Source organism: Rhinatrema bivittatum, chromosome 3 (assembly GCF_901001135.1).
Source record: "Rhinatrema bivittatum chromosome 3, aRhiBiv1.1, whole genome shotgun sequence".
In the NCBI taxonomy this organism is placed as follows: Eukaryota; Metazoa; Chordata; class Amphibia; order Gymnophiona; family Rhinatrematidae; genus Rhinatrema; species Rhinatrema bivittatum.
In genome coordinates, this window is record NC_042617.1 from 370,231,448 (window position 1) to 370,253,816 (window position 22,369).

The window sequence follows — 22,369 nt, forward strand, 5'->3', positions numbered from 1 at the left end:
ATTTCCAAATTCCTGTCAGGAACGTGGTTAGAGAGCTCCTTTCACCGCGTGGCAACTGCTGCGCGGAAAAAAGAAGACTGAAGGGAGACCCCTGCTGGCTGCAGGGTCAGTGCCTTGCTGGGCATGCCCAGTAGGGGCCAGTCAAAGTTCTGTTAAACTTTGACAGAAGTTTTCCGTGGTGGGCTCCATCCTCGATGTCACCCATTTGTGAGGACAACCATCCTGCTTGTCCTGTGAGAATTCCCCTATTTGCAAAGCTGGGGAACATGGAGCAAAGTTTCCACTGTCTGCTTACCGCACAAAATGTTGCTCCGTGTGGCAGGGTGATGTTGAGGGGTTAGCTTGCTGAACCAGGCCCAATCCACCATTCCACACGTGGTCTTCCCTGCCAGCCCCAATCCATAGCAGCTCCCACCCCGCCCCCCACTGCCATCGGTAAGAGGAGAGTCCCTTATTTCTTGCTGGCTTGCTGTTCCTGCCGGAATCCCGGTAATAAGTAGGCACGGAGTAGGAAAAGTTTTGGTCTTTCAGTTTTATCTCCACTCTATGGCTTGGGTTCTTCTAATCATATCTGGTAGAAGGGGAGCTGCCTGTGTTATAGGTGGAAAGCAGTTTGGACATAGAGGTCTCAGAACTGCTCTTAGGATTCAGTTAAAGGTTGGGGGGGAGGTGAAGAAGAGCTAGGTAGTAGTGATTCAAACTGTCAAAACCATCAAGTACTTTGCTAACCACACTGATATAAGTCTTCTGCAAAATGAAAAAGCTTCTCTCTTAAAAAAATGGAAGAAAAATCATGTAGCGTTATTAAAATTAGTACTTGTTACTGATTTCCCATAAAGAAGCATCCTAATAATTTTATAAATAATGATGTCCATATTCAGTGCCACTTGGCCAGATAAATTCCAACTTATCCGGTTAAGTGGTGCAGTTTAAATATTCAGCTGCAGCCAGCGGCCATCACTTAGCCGGATAAATATTTCTTTCTGTGAATCACCCCTAGATGTATCAAAGGTCATGCCTCATTTCTTCCTCTTCCCTGAGGCTAGGAGTGTACTGGGACAACTCCAGGAGCAGGCAGGAGTTTGAGGCTGGGCGTCAACTCCAGTGCTTTGGTTCATGATAAAAACTGCAAATTAGTCAACCCTCAGGCTCGCTTTGATGCTTGCATAGCTTTTGTCAGAAAAGGCAAGGGATATTCTAAAATAATTATGACACAGATGTCTAGGAAGAGTTGTAGACCGTTTAATTAAACCCACATCGGCACATGCTGTCTGACTCTGATAATTCGGTGCCCTAAGGAAACTGGAACGTTTGCAACCTGAAGCTTGAGAAGACATAACCTCCATATGAGGCAACCCACCCCCAACGTCTTTCACCTGAAATTTCAAACCCTTTCCTACCGCTGTCCTCCATATGAGCCCCCAGCATGCCCAGAATGGCCTTTATCACTTCCACGGGTAAGCCATTTCAGGCCTAATTAATCTTCCTCGTTGATTCTCACAAGACCAACACTTAATCTTACACCAGGTCTCCCGCCATGCCTTAGCACCAAGCTTTCTAATAATCCATACAGCCACCAAATCCGGCAGCGCCAATATCGAAAACATCCAGCGCCTCCCCATGCTCACTGAAGTTTGGGTTTTTAACCATGCAGGTTACCCCAGTGCAGCCATACCACTGCTGTCAGAGTTGTAAAAAGTGCAGAGCACTACATGTGTCAGTGCACAGTTATTTAAAAGTCAGAGCATGCCGCATCATAGCCGTCAAGTGCGCTGATGGTAATAGGAAATGCAGCTGGAAACTGTTGGTTCTAATACACCCAGGCTGAGCCTTCAGACACCGGGGAAGGTAAGATACTTTTAAGTGCATAAGAAACGGTATAACCATGGGGACAATTTTCAAACTTTAACTGCACTTAGCTGGGGGAGCGGAAATATTCAAAACTAGCAGTCTACTTGAGTAAATAGGTTTTTACCTCTATTTTGGAAAATTGTCCTCTATGCATACAACTGGACGACAAAGACAAAAAAGGGTCAAAGATAAAAACGAAGACAAAAACTACGGGTCCCGCTTATGCGTCTGCAAAAATATTTTAGCACATCTTCCAAGCATTCCCATTTGGTGATCCATTTGTCAGTGTCTTATGAAGGATAATGCCAGTAATGCTAACTAGCGAGAAGCCTGCTTTGCAACTTCTCTGCTCCTCCAGCTCAAAAGAGCACAACTTCCTGCCACTCTCCAGAATTTTACAGCTGGAACCAGACATTTACTGAAACTCTATGCTACATACTGCCCCGATTTCTCCAACGCATCTGAGACATTCCCTGGGATAGTTCAGACACAAAATGGGAACTTAATATCACTACTACCACTGCTTAATGCTTCCATTTCCAGATCACAACAACAATGAAATGTTTGAGTGGAGGATTTTTCATGTGCTATATTCTATCTAAGTAGAGACCCAGAAAATGTCACACTCTACCCCTCAGGAGGGGGGGGGAAAAATAGAAAAATGGGGAAGAGGTGGATACTTACCAGCAGCCTCAGATTTTTCTGCCTGCAGTTCCAATGTGTGGCTCCCATCTGCAATGTACACTGGAAAACTTGAGCACTCGAGGAACAGCTGACAAGCAGCAATAAAGGCAGGAAGGTATTCCTTTGGGGATGCCAGTTTATTTGCTTTCTGTCCTTCAGGATCTCCTTGGGGATCTACATCCCATTTTGGAGCCTCTCCCTGATTTCCACTGAGGTCTGGCCCGAGCTCTGCTGCCAAGTTCTGAGACGTGGAATTACTTGGAATGATATAGAGAGTGATAAGTCTAGTTAAAAACTGTTGGAAATACCCCAAGCAGCACTGCATGGCCGTCTTCTGGGCTGCCTTGCCACTCCGGATGGCTGCCCCCTGGGGGGCAATGGAAGGGGGATGTACAACTGTTTCCTCGGATCCCACAGTGGATGCTGTCTCAGTTTCCGAGGAAGTGCTGCCCAGAGGCAAGCCAGCCGCTCCCTGACCCCCGCTCGGTACCCTGTCAATATCATCCACTCCTTCTGCCTGGTACTGTACGAACTCTGTAAACCCACTCTCTGAAGAGCGACTGCTTGGGGGATTCTCACCATCTTCAAATACATCCACGGGGCTTTCGAGCACAACAGACGACACCTGGATAAAGCAAGAAAAAGGACAGTAAAATGTGAAAAAAAACTTAATTTACTAAAAACTCTAGGACACCATGTACTTCCCCTTTCTACCTTTGGTTTCTCACATTACATGAGTGTAATCCAGCCATGGTAATGTGGAGATCTATATAAGGTCAGAAATAAGTTGAAATGCGGCTAGCATGCAGCAGCAAACCCTCTGATGTTTGGTTGTTATTTGGCCCTCTATTGATTAGCGCTGATGGCCAAATCTGTTTTTATGGTCACCACTAGCCACTGGATTGCTGCCACATTTGCCTGGACTTCTGGCTTTACCCAATACTGGTCTCTGAATTGCTCCCTCATGCTCCTCACCAGGTGCTTGGATTTCATGGCACTCACACAATCATTCCCACTACCTGGTCATTCACACAGTGAAACCCTGCTGCAAGTTTCTGCTGCCCACTCTGTAACCGCATGGCCCTATGATAAGCCGGAAGCTTCTCCTAACCCACACTTAGGTTGGTGGAAATTGATGTAGTCTGCTTCAATCTTGGCTGTTTTCTTAAAGCTAGTAATCCAAGGTGCGTTCCCTAACCTCCTCATTAGATGTAGGCGGTAAAGGGATGGATGATGGGTAGAGTTGCTGTCTTATTGTTTACTGTGCATCAATTTTTAATTGATAATTGATTTTCTTAGTATAGCTGATTATTGTAAATGTTTCATTTGGTGCTTTGTAAATCGCAGTTGGATGTACACAGAATGTGATGGTTAATAGTGATGATGATGCTGTGTCATCAACCTTACAGGGATCTAACAAAGCTAGCATACTCTTGCTCCAGATTATGCAAATATCCATGATAAGCTAAAAATCTTAACTCGGAAACATCAGCTATAAAATTAGAGTGTTGTATTTCTTTTGAAGAATATAAGGCACTGCTCTGGAATTAGAAAGTAATGAAGGAAGACCCCAGATGTGACCAATATAATGGCATCAGCTGCATTCACAGTAGCTTATGACATCATTACAATGGAACCCTAAGACTTTACAATCAAATCCTGATGTCATCACATTAGGAGATTACTGAATCCCTAAGGGAAAAAAATTCCATTTCCACATGAAGATGAAGACATCTACATTTTATTTTACTGCACAATTTAAATATTATATAGGATTATTTGATGTAATAATGTATGTTATTTATCAAGGGTTATATGACTTGTTTTGATGTAAACCACTTTGATTTTTACAGAAATGTGGTATAATAAATAATAAACTTATAATAAAACTACATAATTATTTCATGGCTTCACTCCTGGGGAGCTATAGAAATCCCTCCCCCCCATTTATGATGAATGAACAGAAACACAGAAATATAGAAATATGCTTTCAGAAAAAGACTATATAGTTTATCCAGTCTGCCCATCCACATCAACTGTTCAGCTCTGCAATCCCCTGTGCTTTTCCGAATTCAGATACTGTTCTGGTCTTCACTGGAAGGCTGTTACATGCAACCACTACACTCTCCATAAAGAAATATTTCCTTAGATTACTTCTGCACCTACCTCCTTTTACCCTTATCCCATGCCTTCTCATTCCAGAGTCTCATTTCCATTGAAAGAGGTCTACCTCCTGTGCATAGATACCTTGGAGATATTTAAGTGTCTCTATCATATCTCCCCACCCAACTTTTCCTTTAGGGTATGGATATTTAGATCTTTGTGTCTGTCCCCATATGCTTTATAACGAAGACCATTGATCATTTTAGTATGGCAATCTTATGTTTATGTTCTTTTGACCATTTTTAATGCATGGAATACATTTTTTATCTAGGCTTCCAAAATGGTATTATTAAACAGTGTCCACGTCTCATGCAGATTTAACACAAACAACTGCTCCGTTTAGTTTTTTTGTTAATTTCCTCATTAAAAGAATATAAGAAATTGTCATACTGGGTCAGACCAAGGGTTCATCAAGCCCAACATCCTGTTTCCAACAGTGGCCAATCCAGATTACAAGTACCTGGCAAGTATCCAAACAGTAAATAAATCCCATGCTACTAATGCCGATAATAATTAGCGGCTATTCCCTAAATCAACCTGATTAAAAGCAGTTTATGGACTTCTCCTCCAGTAACTTGTCCAAACCTTTTTTAAACCCAGCTATGCTCACTGCTTTAACCATGTCCTTTGGCAACGAAATCAAGCTTTAAGTGTGCGTTGAGTGAAAAATAATTTTCCTCGATTTCTTTTAAATCTGCTACTTGTTAGCTTCATGGAGTGCCCCTAGTCCTTGTATTATCTGAAAGAGTAAATATCTGATTCACATTTACCTGTTCTAGTCCTCTCATGATTTTATAGACCTCTATCATATCCCCGTCAGCTGTCCATTCTCCAAGCTGAGCAGCCCTAACCTCTTTATCCTTTCGTCATAGGGGAGCCGTCCAATCCTTTTTATCATTTGGCCATTTTTCTCTGTACTTTTTCCAGTGCAACAATATCTTTTTTTTTTTTTTTTTTTTTTAGATGCGGCAACCAGAACTGCACACAATACTCAAGGTGTGGTCTCACCATAGAGTGATAGAGAGACAGTATGACATTCTATATTTTATTCATTATTCATTCCCTAATAATTCCTAACAATTTATTTACTTTTTTCACTGCTATAGCATACTGAGATGATGATTTCAATGTATTATCCACTATGACACCTATATCTTTTTCCTGGGTGGGAACTCCTAATATAGATCCTAACATCATGTTACAGCATGGATTATTTTCCCTATATGCATCATTTCGCACTTGTCCACATTAAATTTCATCTGCCATTTGGATGCCCAGTCTTCCAGTCTCACAAGGTCTTCAAGCAATTCACATAGGGGCGGATTTTCAGACTCCGCGAATAGGCCTACTTTTGTTTGCGCTCCAGGCACAAACAAAAGTACGCTGGATTTTAGTAGATATGCGCGGAGCCGCGCGTATCTGCTAAAAACCTGGATCGGCGCGCGCAAGGCTATCGATTTTGTATAGCCGGCGCGCGCCGAGCCGCGCAGCCTACCCCCATTCCCTCCAAGGCCACTCCGAAATCGGAGCGGCCTTGGAGGGAATCCTCTAACGCCCTCCCCTCACCTTCCCCTCCCTTCCTCTACCTAACCCACCCGCCCAGCCCTGTCTACACCCCCCCCTTACCTTTCTCCGGGGATTTACGCCTCCAGGAGGGAGAAGTAAATCCCCGCCCGCGAGCGGGCCTCCTGCGCGCCGGGCCGCGACCTGGGGGCGGGTACGGAGGGCGCGGCCACGCCCCGGACCGCCCTGGGCCGTAGCCATGCCCCCGTACCCGCCCCCAAAACGCTGCCGACACGCCCCCGAAACACCGCGACGACCGGGCCCGCCCCCCCGACACGCCCCCCTCGGAGAACCCCGGGACTTACGCGAGTCCCGGAGCTCTGCGCGCGCCGGTAGGCCTATGTAAAATAGGCTCACCGGCGCGCAGGGCCCTGCTCGCCTAAATCCGCCCGGTTTTGGGCGGATTTAGGCGAGAAGGGCTCGGAAAATCCGCCCCATAATTCGCTTGTGACTTAACTGAATAATTTTGTGTCATCTGCAAATTAGTTTTGCTTTCCAGATCATTTATAAATATATTAAAAAGCACTGGTCCCAATACAGATCTCCACTATTTACCTCTCTTCACTGAGAAAACTGACCATTTAATCCTACTCTCCATTTCCTATCTTTTAACCAATTTACAATCCACAAAAGGATATTGCTTCCTAAACCCATGACTTTTTAAGGTTCTTATGAGTCTGTCAAACACCTTCTGATAATCTAAATACACTAAATCTACTGGTTTACATTTATCCACATATTTATTAACCCCTTCAGAAAAATGTAGCAGATTTGTGAGGCTAGACTTCCCTTGGGTATATCCATGCTATGTCTCATTAAACTATGTCTATCTATATGTTATGTGGTTTTGTTCATTAGAACAAAATTATTTTTCCTGGCACTGAAGTCAGGCTTACTGGCTCAATTTCCTGAAGCACCCTGGAGTCCTTTTTAAATAATCTGGGTTACGTTGGCCACCCTCCAGTCTTCAGGTACCAAGGACAATTTTAATGACAGGTTACAAATTACTAATAAGAGATCTGAAATTTCATTTTTGAGTTCTTTCACAACACTGAGATATATATACTATCTGGTCCGAGCGATTTGCTATTTTTGTTTTTTTTTTACTACCTCTTCCAGATTCACTGTGAATCATTACCCTTGAAAACTTTTTCAGGAACGGATATCTCCCTAATATCCTCATTAGTAAACACTGACGCAAAGAATTCATTTAGTCTTTCTGCAATGGCCTTATCTTCCCTAAGAGCCCCTTTAACCCCATATCATCTAACAGTCCAGCTGACTCCCTCACATGCTTCCTACTTCAGATACATTTTAAAAAGTTATTATGATTTTTGCCTCTGTGGCCAGCTTCTTTTCAAATTCTCTCTTAACCTGTCTTATCAATGTTTTATATTTAACTTACCAATACCTATGATTTATCCTTTTTTCTTTAGATGGATCCTTTTTCCAATTTTTGAAGGAAATTCTTTTGGCTAAAATAGCCTCTTTTACCTCACTTTTTAACCATGCTGGTTGTCGTTTGGCCTTCTATCCTGCTTTTTTAATGCATGGAATACATCTGGACTGGGCTTCTAAGATGGTATTTTTAAACAATGTTCATGCCTGTTGTACACTTTTAACCCTTGTAGCTGCACCATTCAGGTTTTTTTTCCTATTAATTTAACTCATTTTATCAAAGTCTTCCTTTTGAAAGTTTAGTGCTAAAGCTATAGATCTACTTAATGTCCCCCTTACAATCATTAAGTCAAATTTAATCATGCTATGATCACTATTGCTGAGTGGCCCCCACCACAGTTACCCCTCACAGCAGATCCTAAATTCCACTAAGAATTAGATCTAAAATTGCTCATCCTCTCGTCAGTTCCTGAACTAATTGTTCCATGAAGCAGACTTTTATTCTATTCAGGAACTTTACCCTCCCTAGCATATCCTGATGTTACATTTACCCAGTCAATATTGGGGTAATTGAAATTTCCCATTATTACTGTACTGCCAAATTTGTTAGCTTCCCTAAATTTCTCTTAGTATTTTATCATCTGTCTGATCATTTTGGCCAGGTTGCTGGTAGTATACTTCTATCATCTCGGCTAGGTGGATGGTGGTATGCCCTCATCGCTATCCTCTTCCTCAACACACATGGGATTTCTACCCATAAAGATTATACTATGTATTTAGTCTCCTGCAGGATCTTTATTCAGTTGGACTCTATGCCATCCTGAACATAAAGTGCCACCCCCACCCCCACTAAGTTGATCCACACTATATAGTAAACCTGTCTGAATAGAATGGACTTCAGCTTTTTTCTGAATGTTTTATTACATCCATCTTTCTTCAAGTCAATTGGGAGCCATTTCCAAAATTCTGCACCTGCTACTAAAAGGAGTTTTTCCCTTACCTCACAGAGCCTGATGCTTTAAAAACTAGGTGCATCACATAATATAGCTGGCCCTCTGAATGCAGTGCTCTAGATGGATGGTAAATTTTGAATAAAGTGCACAAACATGCTGGAGCGTCATTGCTTAATGCTCTATAAATCATGCAAATAATTTTGAATTGAACTCTCTGCTTGATAAGAAGCCAATGTAGCGAGTTCAAAACTGGGGAAATGTGATAATATTTTTTGTGGTGCTTGTGAGAATCCTGGCTGCAGAATTTTTAATAGTTTGCAGAGCTTTTAGAGTGTATTGAGGAAGACCTAGACAGATGGAGTTTGCATAATCAAACCTTGAAATAACAAAGGATTGCAACACAGATCTGAAATCTGATATGTTAAGATAAGGATTTAATCTATGAAGCATCCTCAGTTTCCCTAAAGATCTTTGTATCAATGATTTGGTATGAATTTTGAAGAGCAAGTCCGAATCAATGATAATTCCTAGGTTTCTTCCTTGATTTACAAAGGGAATTGTGTTGCCTTGGAAAAGAATATCTGATGGGAGAATTCTCAAGGATGGAGAACCTAAATAGAGAATCTCAGTTTTTGATAGGTTTAATGATAATCTGTTACAAGACAATCAACTCTTCACTGTGGAAAGGTCGATGGAGATTTCGCAAACAGAAAAGAAAAATTGTGTGTCATCCGCATAGAGGCAGTAATGAATTTCTAATCCCATGAGTAATCTACAGATTGGTTTTAAATAAATGTTAAACAACATTGCAGACAAAAATTACACTTGTGGGACTCCTGTGTTCAAAGGGAACCAAGTGGAAATGGACAATCCCATCCTAACCTGATGCTTGGTATTAAGCAGAAAGGGCCAAAATCACTCCAGAACAATATCCCCAATACCAATTTGGAACAGGCGATCACAAAGAATTTGATGGTTCAATGTGTCAAATGCTGAGGATAGATTTAGAAGAATAAGGATGCTTTGTCCGGTATCATATTTTCTTAGGATGACCTCTAAACTAGATCTTATCAGAAGCACTGTACTATAATTCTGCTGAAATCCAAATTGGTATTGGTCAAGTAAAGAAGAAGAAGATAATTCTTTTTCAATCAGTGCATAGTTAAACTCAGAGCCAGAGGATGTGGTTTCAGCAGTTAGTGTTACTAGGTTTAAAAAAGGTTTGGATAAGTTCCTAGATGTTAAATCCATAAACTATTATGGTAATTAATAAGCAATAGCATCTTGTGATCTATCTAATGTTTGGGTACTTGCCAGGTACTTGTGACTTGGATGGCCACTGTTGGAAACAGGATACTGGGTTTGATGGACCCTTGGTCTGACCCAGTATGGCATTTCTTATGTTCTTATGTAAAGTTATTTCAAGATTGCTAATTTACAAACTTTACCTAAAAATGAAGTAGTTGAACTTGGATGATAATTATTCAAATCAAGGGCATCTAAATAAGGTTTCTTTAGTTAAGGGTGAATTGAGGCCTGTTTTAACACAAGAGGTACAATTTCTGATATCAGTGATGAATTAACTAAATGTGTAAGTGGGGCACAGATGATATCAATGAGCGACTTCATTGTTACAGTGCTACAAAGTAGAATGAATTGTAGGGTGATACCTGAAGTTTCACAACTATGCAGCAAAATATAGATTCTGACCTCACAAAATAGATGCTTGATCTGTATTTCAGCAAAGAAATACAGAGATGATGAACTTAGGCCAGAATAGTAATATGTGACAGAGTTATCTGATCTGCCAGCACACAATATTTAAATTAGGCCTCTTTGTAAGAATAAGAAATTATCTCCGCAAACAGAATTGACCTAAAATGTGTGTGTCTGTGTGTTTAAAACCTTTAGCAGAGCTCAGGTCTGCCTAGAAGCTGGACCATCCAATCCAGAAAGGAGACCTTATCAGCTAGGTCAGCAGCACTGGTCAACTCTGTCACACGGTCTGATCATGAGTTGTCACAAACCAGACAGATGATCCCTCTAAGAAAGGGAGGTCCCAGATGAGGGAGGTCCAGCAGTTCAAAGTGAAGAAGAGACTCCATTTTATGCTCCTGTTTACCATATATGACCTCTTGAATATGTATATTTGGGCTCTTAAAAAAAAAAAATGTATGGGAGAGGGACTAAGGAGGAGGCGGCGGTGAAGAACACCATCGCTCTCAGCCCCTTCCTGCAGCCAAGCGGACAAGCTTCTGCAACCAGGAGGGCACTGCATGTAAGAGAAATTTCTTGCCTGTCAACTTATAGCCAGAGAAGAAATCATCATTTTCCTCTCTAGGGATCAGACAAGTCCTCTTAGCTCCGCAGGTGACTGGAGACACTAACGCTGTTTCCATCTGTAGAAACAGCCTCCATGAACTCCAGCTTGTCTCTTGTCTGGACTGATCTGGGTATGTTCAGGAACTAATGACTAGTTGCTCAGGAACTCTCATCTTTTCAGTAGTCTGACCTTTGCAAATTCACAATTCTAATACCTACAGATATTAACGTTTACTAACTCACAAAATTCATCCAGTCTATTATCCCTAAACAGACATGCAATTCTTAACACTTGCAAATAAATACTAACCTTTAAAACTAACACACAATATACACACAGCCAGTAATAGTCTAACCCTTTAAGAAAAAACTTTTTTTCAAGATTTAAGCTCTTTCCCAGGAAGTCCAACTTACCAAAAGCAGATGAAAGTTCTTCAGTCAGCATTTCAACAAAGAATACCCTAGCAATCTGAATTCATATTACCTAATGTCAAACTTGTACAGTATTTGCTGTAGGCATCAAAGACTGCAATGAAGAGATCATTTAAACAAAGCCATGTACCGATGTCCAGTCCATGTGTTATAAAGAGGAACAACGGCACTTGGATTTGGAGGTTTTGAACATTCCTTCTGCTTGGCTCTGCCAGTTCTTACAGAGAAAGTCCATCGATGTCCAGTTTCCTTCACATCGCCCATTGGACTACTCTCCCTGTTCATCCTCAGGAAAGCCTATTATGTAAATCCTTGCTAGGACACATCTACTACATAGCTACCACATGAAGAGCTGAAAACCAAATGTCAGTAAAAACTGTTTCAATAGGCACAGAATGGGGGGGAAAAGTCTCTTGAATAAGGCATATCATGTTCTTATAATTAAAAAATGAATCCCCAAAATACTGTTGTTTTTTTCTTGTTTTGAAATTCAAAGTGAACGTGGAAGTAGCCTCAAAAAGATTCCGCTTAGCCCTTCTGCATTTCTGGGTACGCCAGATTTTTCTAGAAATGCCTCCCGCCCGCCCTCAATTTATGCAGCTAAGTTCCAGACACACAACTTGTTATGCAGCTAGAATGTAGCCGCATACTGCGATGAATATTGACATTTAGAAGGATACATTTTCTGTTACCATCTAAATGGCTTTTGAATATTTACTTCTCTATGTTTACCTAAAATAAAATTTGCTGTTTTGTAAATTAAAGCTTAGGGTTGCTCCTTAACCAGATAGCTTTTAGCTACTGCCGCTATGTCAACACTGTAAAAATGAGACAGAGTTCAGTCTCTACATTCAGCTAACCACAACAAACTTAAGATGCTTGGGAAGGCAGCAGGCCTGAGGACACATCAGGACATAAAAAACCTTACCTTTCTGTCCTCTCGTTCTTTCAAGTTGCTGTTCTGCCCGCTCTGAAGCTGCAGGTTGCTGTCTGCACCCGCGGACAGAAGCGGGGGCTGAACCTTGCTAAGAATCTTGGAGCAGAGCCGCAGGGAGTCAGCGAGTTCCGTCAGGTGCAGGGCCCGGAGGTGACTTGTGAGCGCAGAAATCATTCTGAGCAGCAGCTGTGGCAGGTGCTCTGTCTGGATCTCGATATATGTTTCCTGTGAGGAGAAATGATTAAAAAAAAAAGTCAGAAAATGACACTTAATTCCCTCCTCAGAAAAGAAATATATCCAACAAATTGTACATGCCCATCATATTCTCTTATCTATTTATCTTATTCTATGTTGTTTACAAAAAAAAAAAAGTCTGTTTTCCTCTGGTAAAATAAGAATTAAATTCATAATACATAATGACAACATGTATATTTAAAATTTTTGCATTTTGTCCCATTATTTACATTATTTTTTTTCAAACCCCAACGCCCTCCCCCCATGCAGTTAAACATTTTCTAATGTTATGTGCCAAAGATGATCATCTCTCCTCAGGTTCTACAGTCTGTAACATTTTAAGTATAAAAATCCCCATAAAATAGTGCCAACCCCCCTAGTGAGAAAAAAGAATGAACAGAGATCACAGGCCATACCTGGCAAATCACTCTCATACTTCTAGTAGGCTTGGAAAGAAGAAAGCAAAGAAGTAAGCAGAGAAGACACACAGTAGATCCGCTCTGGCAACTGTCACTCAAGCACAAGAATTATACAATATTGCGTTAGAAGTGAAAGGATTAACATTTTGCTAGACAATTTTAAATGGCAGCAGTATGCAAACACTTCATTATTAGATCCAAAGCTCCTAGTTAGCTAATGCAATTACATCCAAAGCTGCACTGAAATGATATTATTACAGGTTTGACAGGATAAAGGATGAAAGGGGAAAGTGTGAAGAGGAAAGATTGAGAATCAGATGACTAAATAAGTAAAACTAACTTTGGAAGTGCGGTTAACTCAGAAATGTTGTCCAAGTTACACACTATATCAGGGTTTCCAATACCTGACCTGTGGACTCTGCATCCAGTCCGGTGTTCAGGATATCCACAATAAATATGCATGAGATAAATTTGCACATACCGAGCCTTCATGACATGCAAATTTCTCTCATGCATATTCATTGTGGATATCCTGAAAACCTGACTGGCTGCGGGGTTCCCAGGACAGGTTTGGCAAGCCCTGTACTAAACCATTTATAGATGCTTACCCAACAGACCAAGGGATACAGGGGATTCTTACCAAAGACACGATATCCAACAAAAAATCAACTAATAGGCAGAAATTGGTCAAGGGCAGCTCGGATGGCTCTCTGTCAGCTCCAGATGCAAGATGAAGTCTTGCATGCAGTGTCCGCCTACAGAGTTAAAAGAACAGATTGTCTCCTCATATAAAACCTGTCTAAAATAGTTTATTTATATGCATACCATCAATATAGGGTTTTCCAGTACCACTAAGATTGAATGTAAGAGACAGAAATGCAAAGAGAAACAAATTAGAACAATGGCACTAGAGTCACAATGGTAACCCAAGTTACTTTGTCATTATGATAGACAGGGCTCCTTTTCCTTAGAATTCTGTGGAGCTCAGCCGTAGCCTGTTCACACTGGACTGCTGAGCCAAATGACGAACTGTAATCAAAAGGTAAAAGGACAGGCCACTCCTACACTCAAACCAACTACAGCATCAAGACCTCTGAAAACATCTTTTTTCCCCCCTAATCTCCCTATCCTCAGTTATCCAGAATACAGTGACAAGAGCACCTTCCTTCTATGTCTCTCTCTCTCTCTTCTGGGCATCTCAATGAGTTCCAGCATCTCTTCACCCATTTTTAAGATGCTCTGTTTCTCTTTGAATAGTTTAATTTAATTTACAAATTTATATTCTGCCTTTCATGACCCATTAGGTCTTTTCAAAGTAGATTAAAACACACAACACAAAACAACATTACACCCATACAAATCAATAACAATGTAAAACAAGATTAAATAAAAACATAACCTTATGCAATCCAATCTGCCCCTCTGCAGGTCAGCAGAGTTGCTTACCTGTAACAGGTGTTCTCCTAGGACAGCAGGATGTTAGTCCTCACATGTGGGTGACATCATCATATGGAGCCTGGCAGGGAAAATGTTTGTCAAAGTTTCTAGAAACTTTGACTGGCACACTGAGCATTTCCACCATGCCACTAACCGTGTGTCTATGTGAGGTTCCTCTTCAGTCTCGTAACAGAATTCACGATCGAAAAAATAAAACAAAACACAGGAGAACCCAACTCAGAGTGGTGGGCGGGTTTCCTGAGGACTAACATCCTGCTGTCCTAGGAGAACACCTGTTACAGATAAGAAACTCTGCTTTCTCCTAGAACAAGCAGGATGATAGTCCTCACATATGGGTGAATACCAAGCTGCAGGCTGCTCTCAAATGTAACAATGCCCAACAGCCCCTAACTGGGTGCCAACGGGCACAAGAAACTACGGTACTGTTGGTAACAGAGGGAAGTAGCCTTTACCCTAACAATGGGCCCTAGGTAGGGAGAGTTGGGTTTAAGGCTGGAAGAGATTGCGAAGGACAGATTGGCTGAAGCTACTGTCATGCTGACCATCCTTGTCCAAGCAGTAGTGGGCAGCAACCATGTGTAAGGAACTCCACATTGCAGCCCTGCAGATTTCAATGATGGGAACCACCCACAAGTGGGCTACCAACACCACCATAGCCCTTACAGAATGAGCCTTGACACAGCCTCCAAGTTGAAGGCCTGCTTCCACATAGCAGAAAAATAGAATTCGCCAGCCGATTGGACAGAGTTTGTTTGCCCACCGCAACTCTCAATCTATTCTTGTCGAAAGATATGAAGAGCTGTGTGGACTGCCTGTGGCCTGCTGTGCGTTCTAGATAGAAAGCTAAGGCTCTTTTGCAATCCAAAGTGTGCAGAGCCCGTTTGCCCTGATGTGAATGAAGCCTGGAAAAAAGGTGGGCAGAATGATTGACTGAGATGAAAATCAGTCACCACCTTAGCTAGGAACTTAGGATGCTTATGCAGAACCACTCTATCATGAAAGAATTTTGTGTAGGGTGGAATCGTAACCAAAGCCTGAAGCTCACTAACCCTTTGAGCTGAAGTGGCCGCCACCAGAAAGAGAACCTTCCAGGTGAGGAACTTCAGATCACAGGAGCATATAGGCTTGAAAGGATCTCACATGAGCCGCGCCAATACCACGTTGAGGTCCCAGGACACAACAGGAGGCTGTTGGGGGGCTTCAGTTGAAGCAGACCGTGCATAAAGTGCCCCACTATGGGCTGCACAGAGATGGGTATACCAGCAACACCCTGATGGTAAGCGCAGATGGCACTCAGGTGTACCCTGACAGAGGTGGTTTTTAACCCAGCCTCTGAGATATGCCACAGATAGTCCAGTAACTTCAGAGTGGGACAGGCGAAGGGATGAAGCCATGCCCTTCGCACCAGACTGAGAACCTTCTCCACTTTAGCCAGTAAGACTTCCTGGTGGAAGGCTTCCTGGAAGCTACCAACACCTGAGGCATGTCGTCAGAGAGGTCCAGGGGCTGCAGGACTAAGTGTTCAACATCCAGGCCATCAATGGTAATGCTCGGAGTTTTGTATGGAACAGCCTGCCCTAATCCTGCATGACCAGATCAGGCGAGGTCTCCAGACGGTTGGCCTCCCTGACTGACAGGTCCCAAAAGAGTGGGAACCATACCTGTCTGGGTCAGTACGAGGCCACGAGAATCATTGTCACCCGGTCCCGCTGGAGCTTCAAGAGAGTCTTCGTAACCAGTGGTAGAGGAGGATACGCGTACAGGAGACCCATGCCCCAATGTCGGGCAAAGGCGACTGAGGCTGGAAGTCTGTCTGTCCTGAACAGGGAGCAGAATATGTTCACCTTGCAGTTGTAAGGGGAGGCAAAGAGATCCACATCTGGAGTTCCCCACTGGCGGAAGATCCGGGCCACCACTGCTGGATTCAGCGACCATTCGTGTGGCTAGAACGCACACCTCAATCAGTCCGCCCCACATTCTCTGCTCCAGCTAGGTACATCACCCTGAGAAGCACACCCTGTGACAGAGCCCAGGACCAAATATGCACAGCCTCTTGAAAGAGAAGGAATAACCCAGTGCCTCCCTGCTTGTTGATTTACCACATTGCTATCTGATTGTCTGGATCAGGACTGCCTTGTGGGACAAGCGGTTGCAATGCCCAAAGGACATGAATTGCATGAAGCTCCAGGAAATTGATCTGACAGGTTCCCGAGCCGTCCATTGACCCTGTGTGTGGAGATCATCCACATGTGCCCCCCAACCGAGGTGGGGAGGCATCAGTGGTAAGCACCACCTGAGATGGGCAGCCTGAAAAGGGACGCCCTGCTCCAAATTCAATAGATTCTCCCACCAGCACAGGGAGACCCGGAGAGGCGGCATGACAGACGTGCGCCTCGAGGACCTGGGAAGCCTGCTGCCACCGCGACCGCAAGGTCGACTGTGCCCTGCACATGCACAGGGGGGGCCAATGGGGTGACATGGACGGATGCAGCCAGATGACCCAAAAGATGAAGCAGCAGATCAGCAGAAACCTGTTGAAGGCTGTGGACCAAGCTCACCAGCGAGGACAGGGCAAGCGCCCAATCACAGGGCAGAAATGCCTTGGCCTGAACCATGACCAGTCTGGCACCTATGAAGTCCAGGTGGAGCGAGGGGCATTGGTGGGCCTTGGGGTAACTGATGACAAACCCCAGAGATTGCAGTACCTGGATGGTCAAACGCAAGGTGCAAAGCGTTCCCTGCTGAGAGGCATTTTTGAACAGCCAGTCGTCCAAGTAGGGGAAGACAGGTACCCTCTGACGCCAGAGGTGCACCCCCACCACTGCCCAGCACTTGGTGAAGACCCGAGGGGTTGACGTAAGGATGAATGGTAACACCCAAAACTGAAAGTGATCCTTTCCCACCACAAAGCAAAGGTACTTCCTGTGACCCGGGAAGATTGCAGTGTGGGCGTAGGCATCTTTCAAGTCCAGGGAGCAGAGCCAGTCTCCTCTTCTGAGGAGCAGGATCAGGGTGCCCAAAGATGCAATCTTGATCTTCTCTCTTTGAAGGAATTTGTTCAAGGCTCTCTGATCAAGAATAGGGCAAAAGCCCCCAGTTCTCTTTAGTATAAGGAAATACAGAGAGTAGAACCCTTGGCCCTGCTGGTGGAGGGGAATGGGTTCTAGCGCTCTGCCATTAGAAGGGTGGAGAACTCTGTCAAATGTATTTCTGGAGAAGCGGACGAAACCCACAAAGGATATGGGGGAAAGTCCGCAGGAACTTCCCATAAATTCATCCAGTAACCCTCAGCGAATGATTGTGAGAACCTACTGGTCTGATGTAACAAGGGGGTCAGCAGTAGGCAAAACAACACAGCCTACCCCCGACCGGAGGGCAGGATGCAGAGGGTACAGCAAACTGACTCATGCTCCCTCGCCCCTAGTTAAAACCCGTGGTGGGGCCCTGTTGGGGGGCTGGCTGAGGACTGGGGGCCTGCTGCTGACGGGAACTACCCCTAGAACCAGCGCAGGGCATGCGAGTTTGCGAGGCCAGAGGATAATACTTCCTCTGATGATAGAAGGGCTTCCTCGAGCCTTGTTGTGAGGCTTTCCTGACTGAGGCTGGCGGCTCAAAAGTGCTAGCTGACAGCTGTTAAAGGGTCTCATGGTGGTCCTTCAAATGGGCCACCGTGTCCGTGAACTTATCCCCCAGAGAGATTCTCTCCCTTACAGGGCAGGTCTGCCAACTTTTCCTTGACTTCCAGCCAGAGGTCCGAAGCCAGGCCATTCTGTGGGCGCAAATACCTGCTGCAGCCATCTTTGCCACTGTTTCAAAATCATCATAGGCGGACCTCAGCTAGTGTTTTCCCGCCTCCAGACCTTGCTGTACCACCACTGCAAATGCATCTTGCTGCTGTTGTGGCAGGTGTTCTGATAGCTCCTGGATCTGCTTTCACAGGTTCCAGGTGTACTGGGTCATATATAATTAAGAAGGAAGCGATACAGGTGATGAGCATAGCGCCCTGATACCCCTTCCTACCCAGGGCATCTAGTGCACTGTGATCCCGGCCTGGAGGGGCAGAGGCATGGGTGCGGGAGCGCTTGGCTTTTTTGAGAGCGGACTCCACTACCACGGACTGGTGTGGGAGATGGTGCCTCTCAAAATTCAATGCCTGTTGGACCAGGTAGATGGCATCTGCCTTCCCATTAACGGGAGGAACGGACACAGGATGTTCCCATATCCTAAGGAGGAGTTCCTTAAAGATATCATGGACTGGGACAGTCACTATCTCCTTTGGGTAATCTACGAACTAGAGGACTTCCAGAATTTTATGCCGAGCGTCCTCTTCTGTGAGGAGCTGAAATGGGATGGCCTCAGCCATAGTCTGAATAAAGGCCGCAAAGGAAAGATCCTCTGGGGGAGATCTAAAGCTCTTATCTGGCAAAAAAAGCACTGAAAGGAGATCACTGGAGTCCTCAGAAGAGGAGTCCGAGGTATCATCTTCCCAGGGGACCCCTGGGAGCTGGCATGGATGGCCCCTGTCCAAGCTCTTTGGTTCGGGCACCAGGGGCATTGATGGCCCTAAGGACATCAATGACCCCTGAGGGTAGTAACGGCACCGATGGCACACAGATCCCAGACGGCCCAGGAACAGGATCGGGAAACTCCGGCCACGGGACAAGCAACCCCAAGGCGCCGATGGCCATAGCAAGTCCTCTTCCTCTGAGGACCGAATAATGGGAATCGTTCCAGAGGAGGGCATCAGTGGCTGTTGGGGACCTGATGGTCCACCATCACTAGCTGCATCAGAAGGACACCTAGCAGGACATCCAGACGCTTTAGCAGGGGTGGTAAGAGACGGCGCAGATTCTGGTATCGGCATGGGGACCGGTGCTGGGGGCAGCTCGATGCCAGGGGCAGCTCGGTGCACCGCCATCTGAACCCTGTGTCCAACTCCTCCTGAACGTCCGGTGAAGTTAGGATGGATGAAGGAGGAGGAAGAGGTGTTACCGGAGCCTCCTCGGAACCCAAAGAAGGTTCGATGCCCAGCACTGACATCGGTGGGGAACGCCTAGTACTCCCGGGTCTGATAGAGGATGCCGCCTCTTCCCCACGGGGTTGCTTCGGTGGTGGCATTGCGGCTGCCGATACTGCACCAGTTCTGGAACCATGTGCCGCCAACGACCGGTGGTGATGCTTGCATGACTTTTTGCGATGCTCGGCCCGGTCTTTCCCCAGCACCAAGGACACTGAAAAGCCTGATGTCTTGGAGTGTGACGACACTGGTGACGGCCTATCACCGGCTCCTCTTGAGAGAGATTGGCCTGCTGGAGATGTGGAAGGGGACGGCTTATCTAACGGCTCCCCTCGGCCCCTAGGTGTCAATGTCTCCAATGCCGGAGTAGATGGAGCAGATTTTTTGGACCCCAAAACATTCTCCATTTTATCCAGCTGGGCACAACAGCCTTTGGGGGGGTCATCTGATTGCACAGATGACACCTGAGGATGTCATACGATGCCCCCAGGCTGAGGATACAAACCTCATGCGGATCAGTAATCGACATGGTCCGCGGGCACTGGGGGCACTGTTGAAAACTGGACAACACCATGAAAAACAGCCAGCAAGTGGTCAATGGTTGGTGGCCACCAAGAAGCGAGATGCTGGGAATTGACCGCAACGAAGGGAAAAGCAAAAACCTGCCACACTGCTGGACGGGTCAGACGTTGACTAGCCGAAAAACCGGGAAAAGAAGTTTGAGAAACTCTAAAGAGCAGAGCTCACCACTGCAAGGCAATTACTTCGCGGGGGAAAAAAAAAAAAAAAAAAAACACACACAACTGAAGAGGGACTCCATGTAGACACACGGATAGTGGCATGCTAGGCATGCTCAGTGTGCCAGTCAAAGTTTCTAGAAACTTTGACAAAAGTATTCCGTGCTGGGCTCCATCTGATAATGTCACTCACATGTGAGGTCTACCATCCTGCTTGTCCTAGGAGAATTTCCTCTTATTTCTCATTACATTCCTTCTTAAAGCATAAACCTACCTCCTCCTTGGGTTCCTCACACCTGATTTCAAGTATTTCCTTTTTAGTTCCCTGCATGTGCAACTCCCATCCCCTTGCAGTAAATCAGCACTTCTAGCATGCCACCTTTAATTCTGCCTAAAGATGTGCTTTCAAAGACACAATCTATTGGCATAAAGAAAATCAATCCTTCCTTTGTAATTTGTGGATGCATCATTTCTATAACTACCCCATCATTAGATCTCCTGCATATTTCCTCTCTCTTACGTGGATCATTTATCAAAATGAGTTAGGGTGTTATCGCATGCATTAGGGCCCCAACACTCGCAATAACGTCATAACGCATGCGATAAATACCGCATCGCAAAATATGTATGCAAATTTAAAATTAATAGTCGAGTAGGAGGAGTTTCGGTGGAGTAAATGGAAATGAGGGCTGGTTAATGTTGTGCGCAATAATGTAATGCACACTATCACGGGATTTAATGCAGGAAATAACTACACATTTTTTCTGTGCGTTATGTCTGCGATAGCTGTGCATTACGGGATTTATCGCACATCCCAGTTCGAGAGGGGAAAGGGGAGAGGAGAGAGGGAAAGCCGCTCTGGAGGCTCACTTGTATTTGAATTTTTTATACTACATGCAGAGTCCTAGGTACAAACAGAACAGTTACCACCAGTGAAGACTGAATGTGATTTGGAGTGATGAAAGGTAAAAGAAAAGTAGATTTGTAGCATGTTCTCTCTACCTGAATTGATGCTCTCTCTACCTAGCTGCAATCAAGGTAGGTAGAGAGTACAGTGTAGAAATCTGCTCTTTTTACCTATCATCCCTCCAAATCACATTAAATCTTCACTGATGGTAACTGTTCTGTTTGTACGTACGACTGTGCATGCAAAACTGCCCTCCAGAATGCACTCCACATCACAAACCTCAGCCTGAGTTACTAGTGGCCCCTCTTACAGTGATATAAATAGTTACGTTTTTTGTAAGCCTCTACAGAGGTGCTCTCTCTCAGCGTGCGATGTGAAAATAACCCGGGTGCGATAAATTTAACTCGCTTGGCATAACCCCCTTTTTTTTTTTTTTTTTTTTTTTTAAATTGTGGATGCTATTTTTGCTATAAATATAGCAAAATGATGAATCTAGGCTTTACTTATGACTAAAGTTTTTTGAGCAGGGAGCTTACTTACCTATTGCAAATGAATACCAACAGCACAGTGCAGAACTGAAGGCCTTGTATTTAGATAAACCAGCAGATGAATGAAGCTTTAACTAATCACTTATACTGAAGTTCGGATTATTGACAGTTTGTCCTGTCCCCCTCACCTAATAGAGTTCAGTTGTCTTAGCTACAGCATCTTAGAACTATTCTTTAAGCTGACTTTGAATGCTTCATGGGCAAGACGTTGCCCAAATGTGGGGGCTCCTCCTACTTGCATGGCCATTTGGTGTGTAGCATTAATTATGAATCTAGGGCTGTACAAGGTAAGCATAAATACAGTCATACAAAATCATAGTCACACGAATCCATTGTTTCTGGACATGTCAGCACCTTACAGCCACAAATTCTGAACTTCAAGTATAATTTTATATTGTGAAGAAATGGTTTTAAGAGGCTAGGACTCTTGTTTGATAAAAAGAATATCTAAATTAGATTTTCAGCAAAAATTTTAAAAAGTGTTTTCTGTGTATAGATGTATACAGCATGTTTAATTAAAGTACATTTTCAAACAAACAATCACAAGGCAGGTCCACTATGAAGAGTGAATCAAGGTCGAAGAGACGAAGACCCAGAGACATGGGGATACACAATGGGGAGAAGGCAGAAGAGAAGATGGTTGAACTCAATGAGCTTCTGGTCTTCTTTCAGTCTAATCCAAATGTGTATGTATAAGGTAGAGACAGATAAAAAGGCAATGCTCATGTCAGAGTAGTGGGAACTAG

The 22,369-nt window shown here is 44.2% G+C and overlaps 1 protein-coding gene across 4 annotated transcripts in view; it reads right to left on the reverse strand.

Moving 5' to 3' along the window:
- DOP1A (DOP1 leucine zipper like protein A) overlaps positions 1 to 22,369 on the reverse strand; it is a 237,564-nt gene that overhangs the window by 108,571 nt on the left and 106,624 nt on the right. For 3 of the 4 annotated variants that reach the window (XM_029595531.1, XM_029595530.1, XM_029595533.1), the window contains exons 13-16: positions 13,597 to 13,711; positions 12,954 to 12,983; positions 12,295 to 12,528; positions 2,536 to 3,160 (exon numbers count right to left, since the gene is read on the reverse strand). In XM_029595531.1, coding sequence (XP_029451391.1) covers positions 2,536 to 3,160; positions 12,295 to 12,528; positions 12,954 to 12,983; positions 13,597 to 13,711 — 1,004 coding nt within the window. The remainder of the gene's footprint in view (positions 1 to 2,535; positions 3,161 to 12,294; positions 12,529 to 12,953; positions 12,984 to 13,596; positions 13,712 to 22,369) is intronic. The other variant, XM_029595532.1, reaches the window with a different exon arrangement.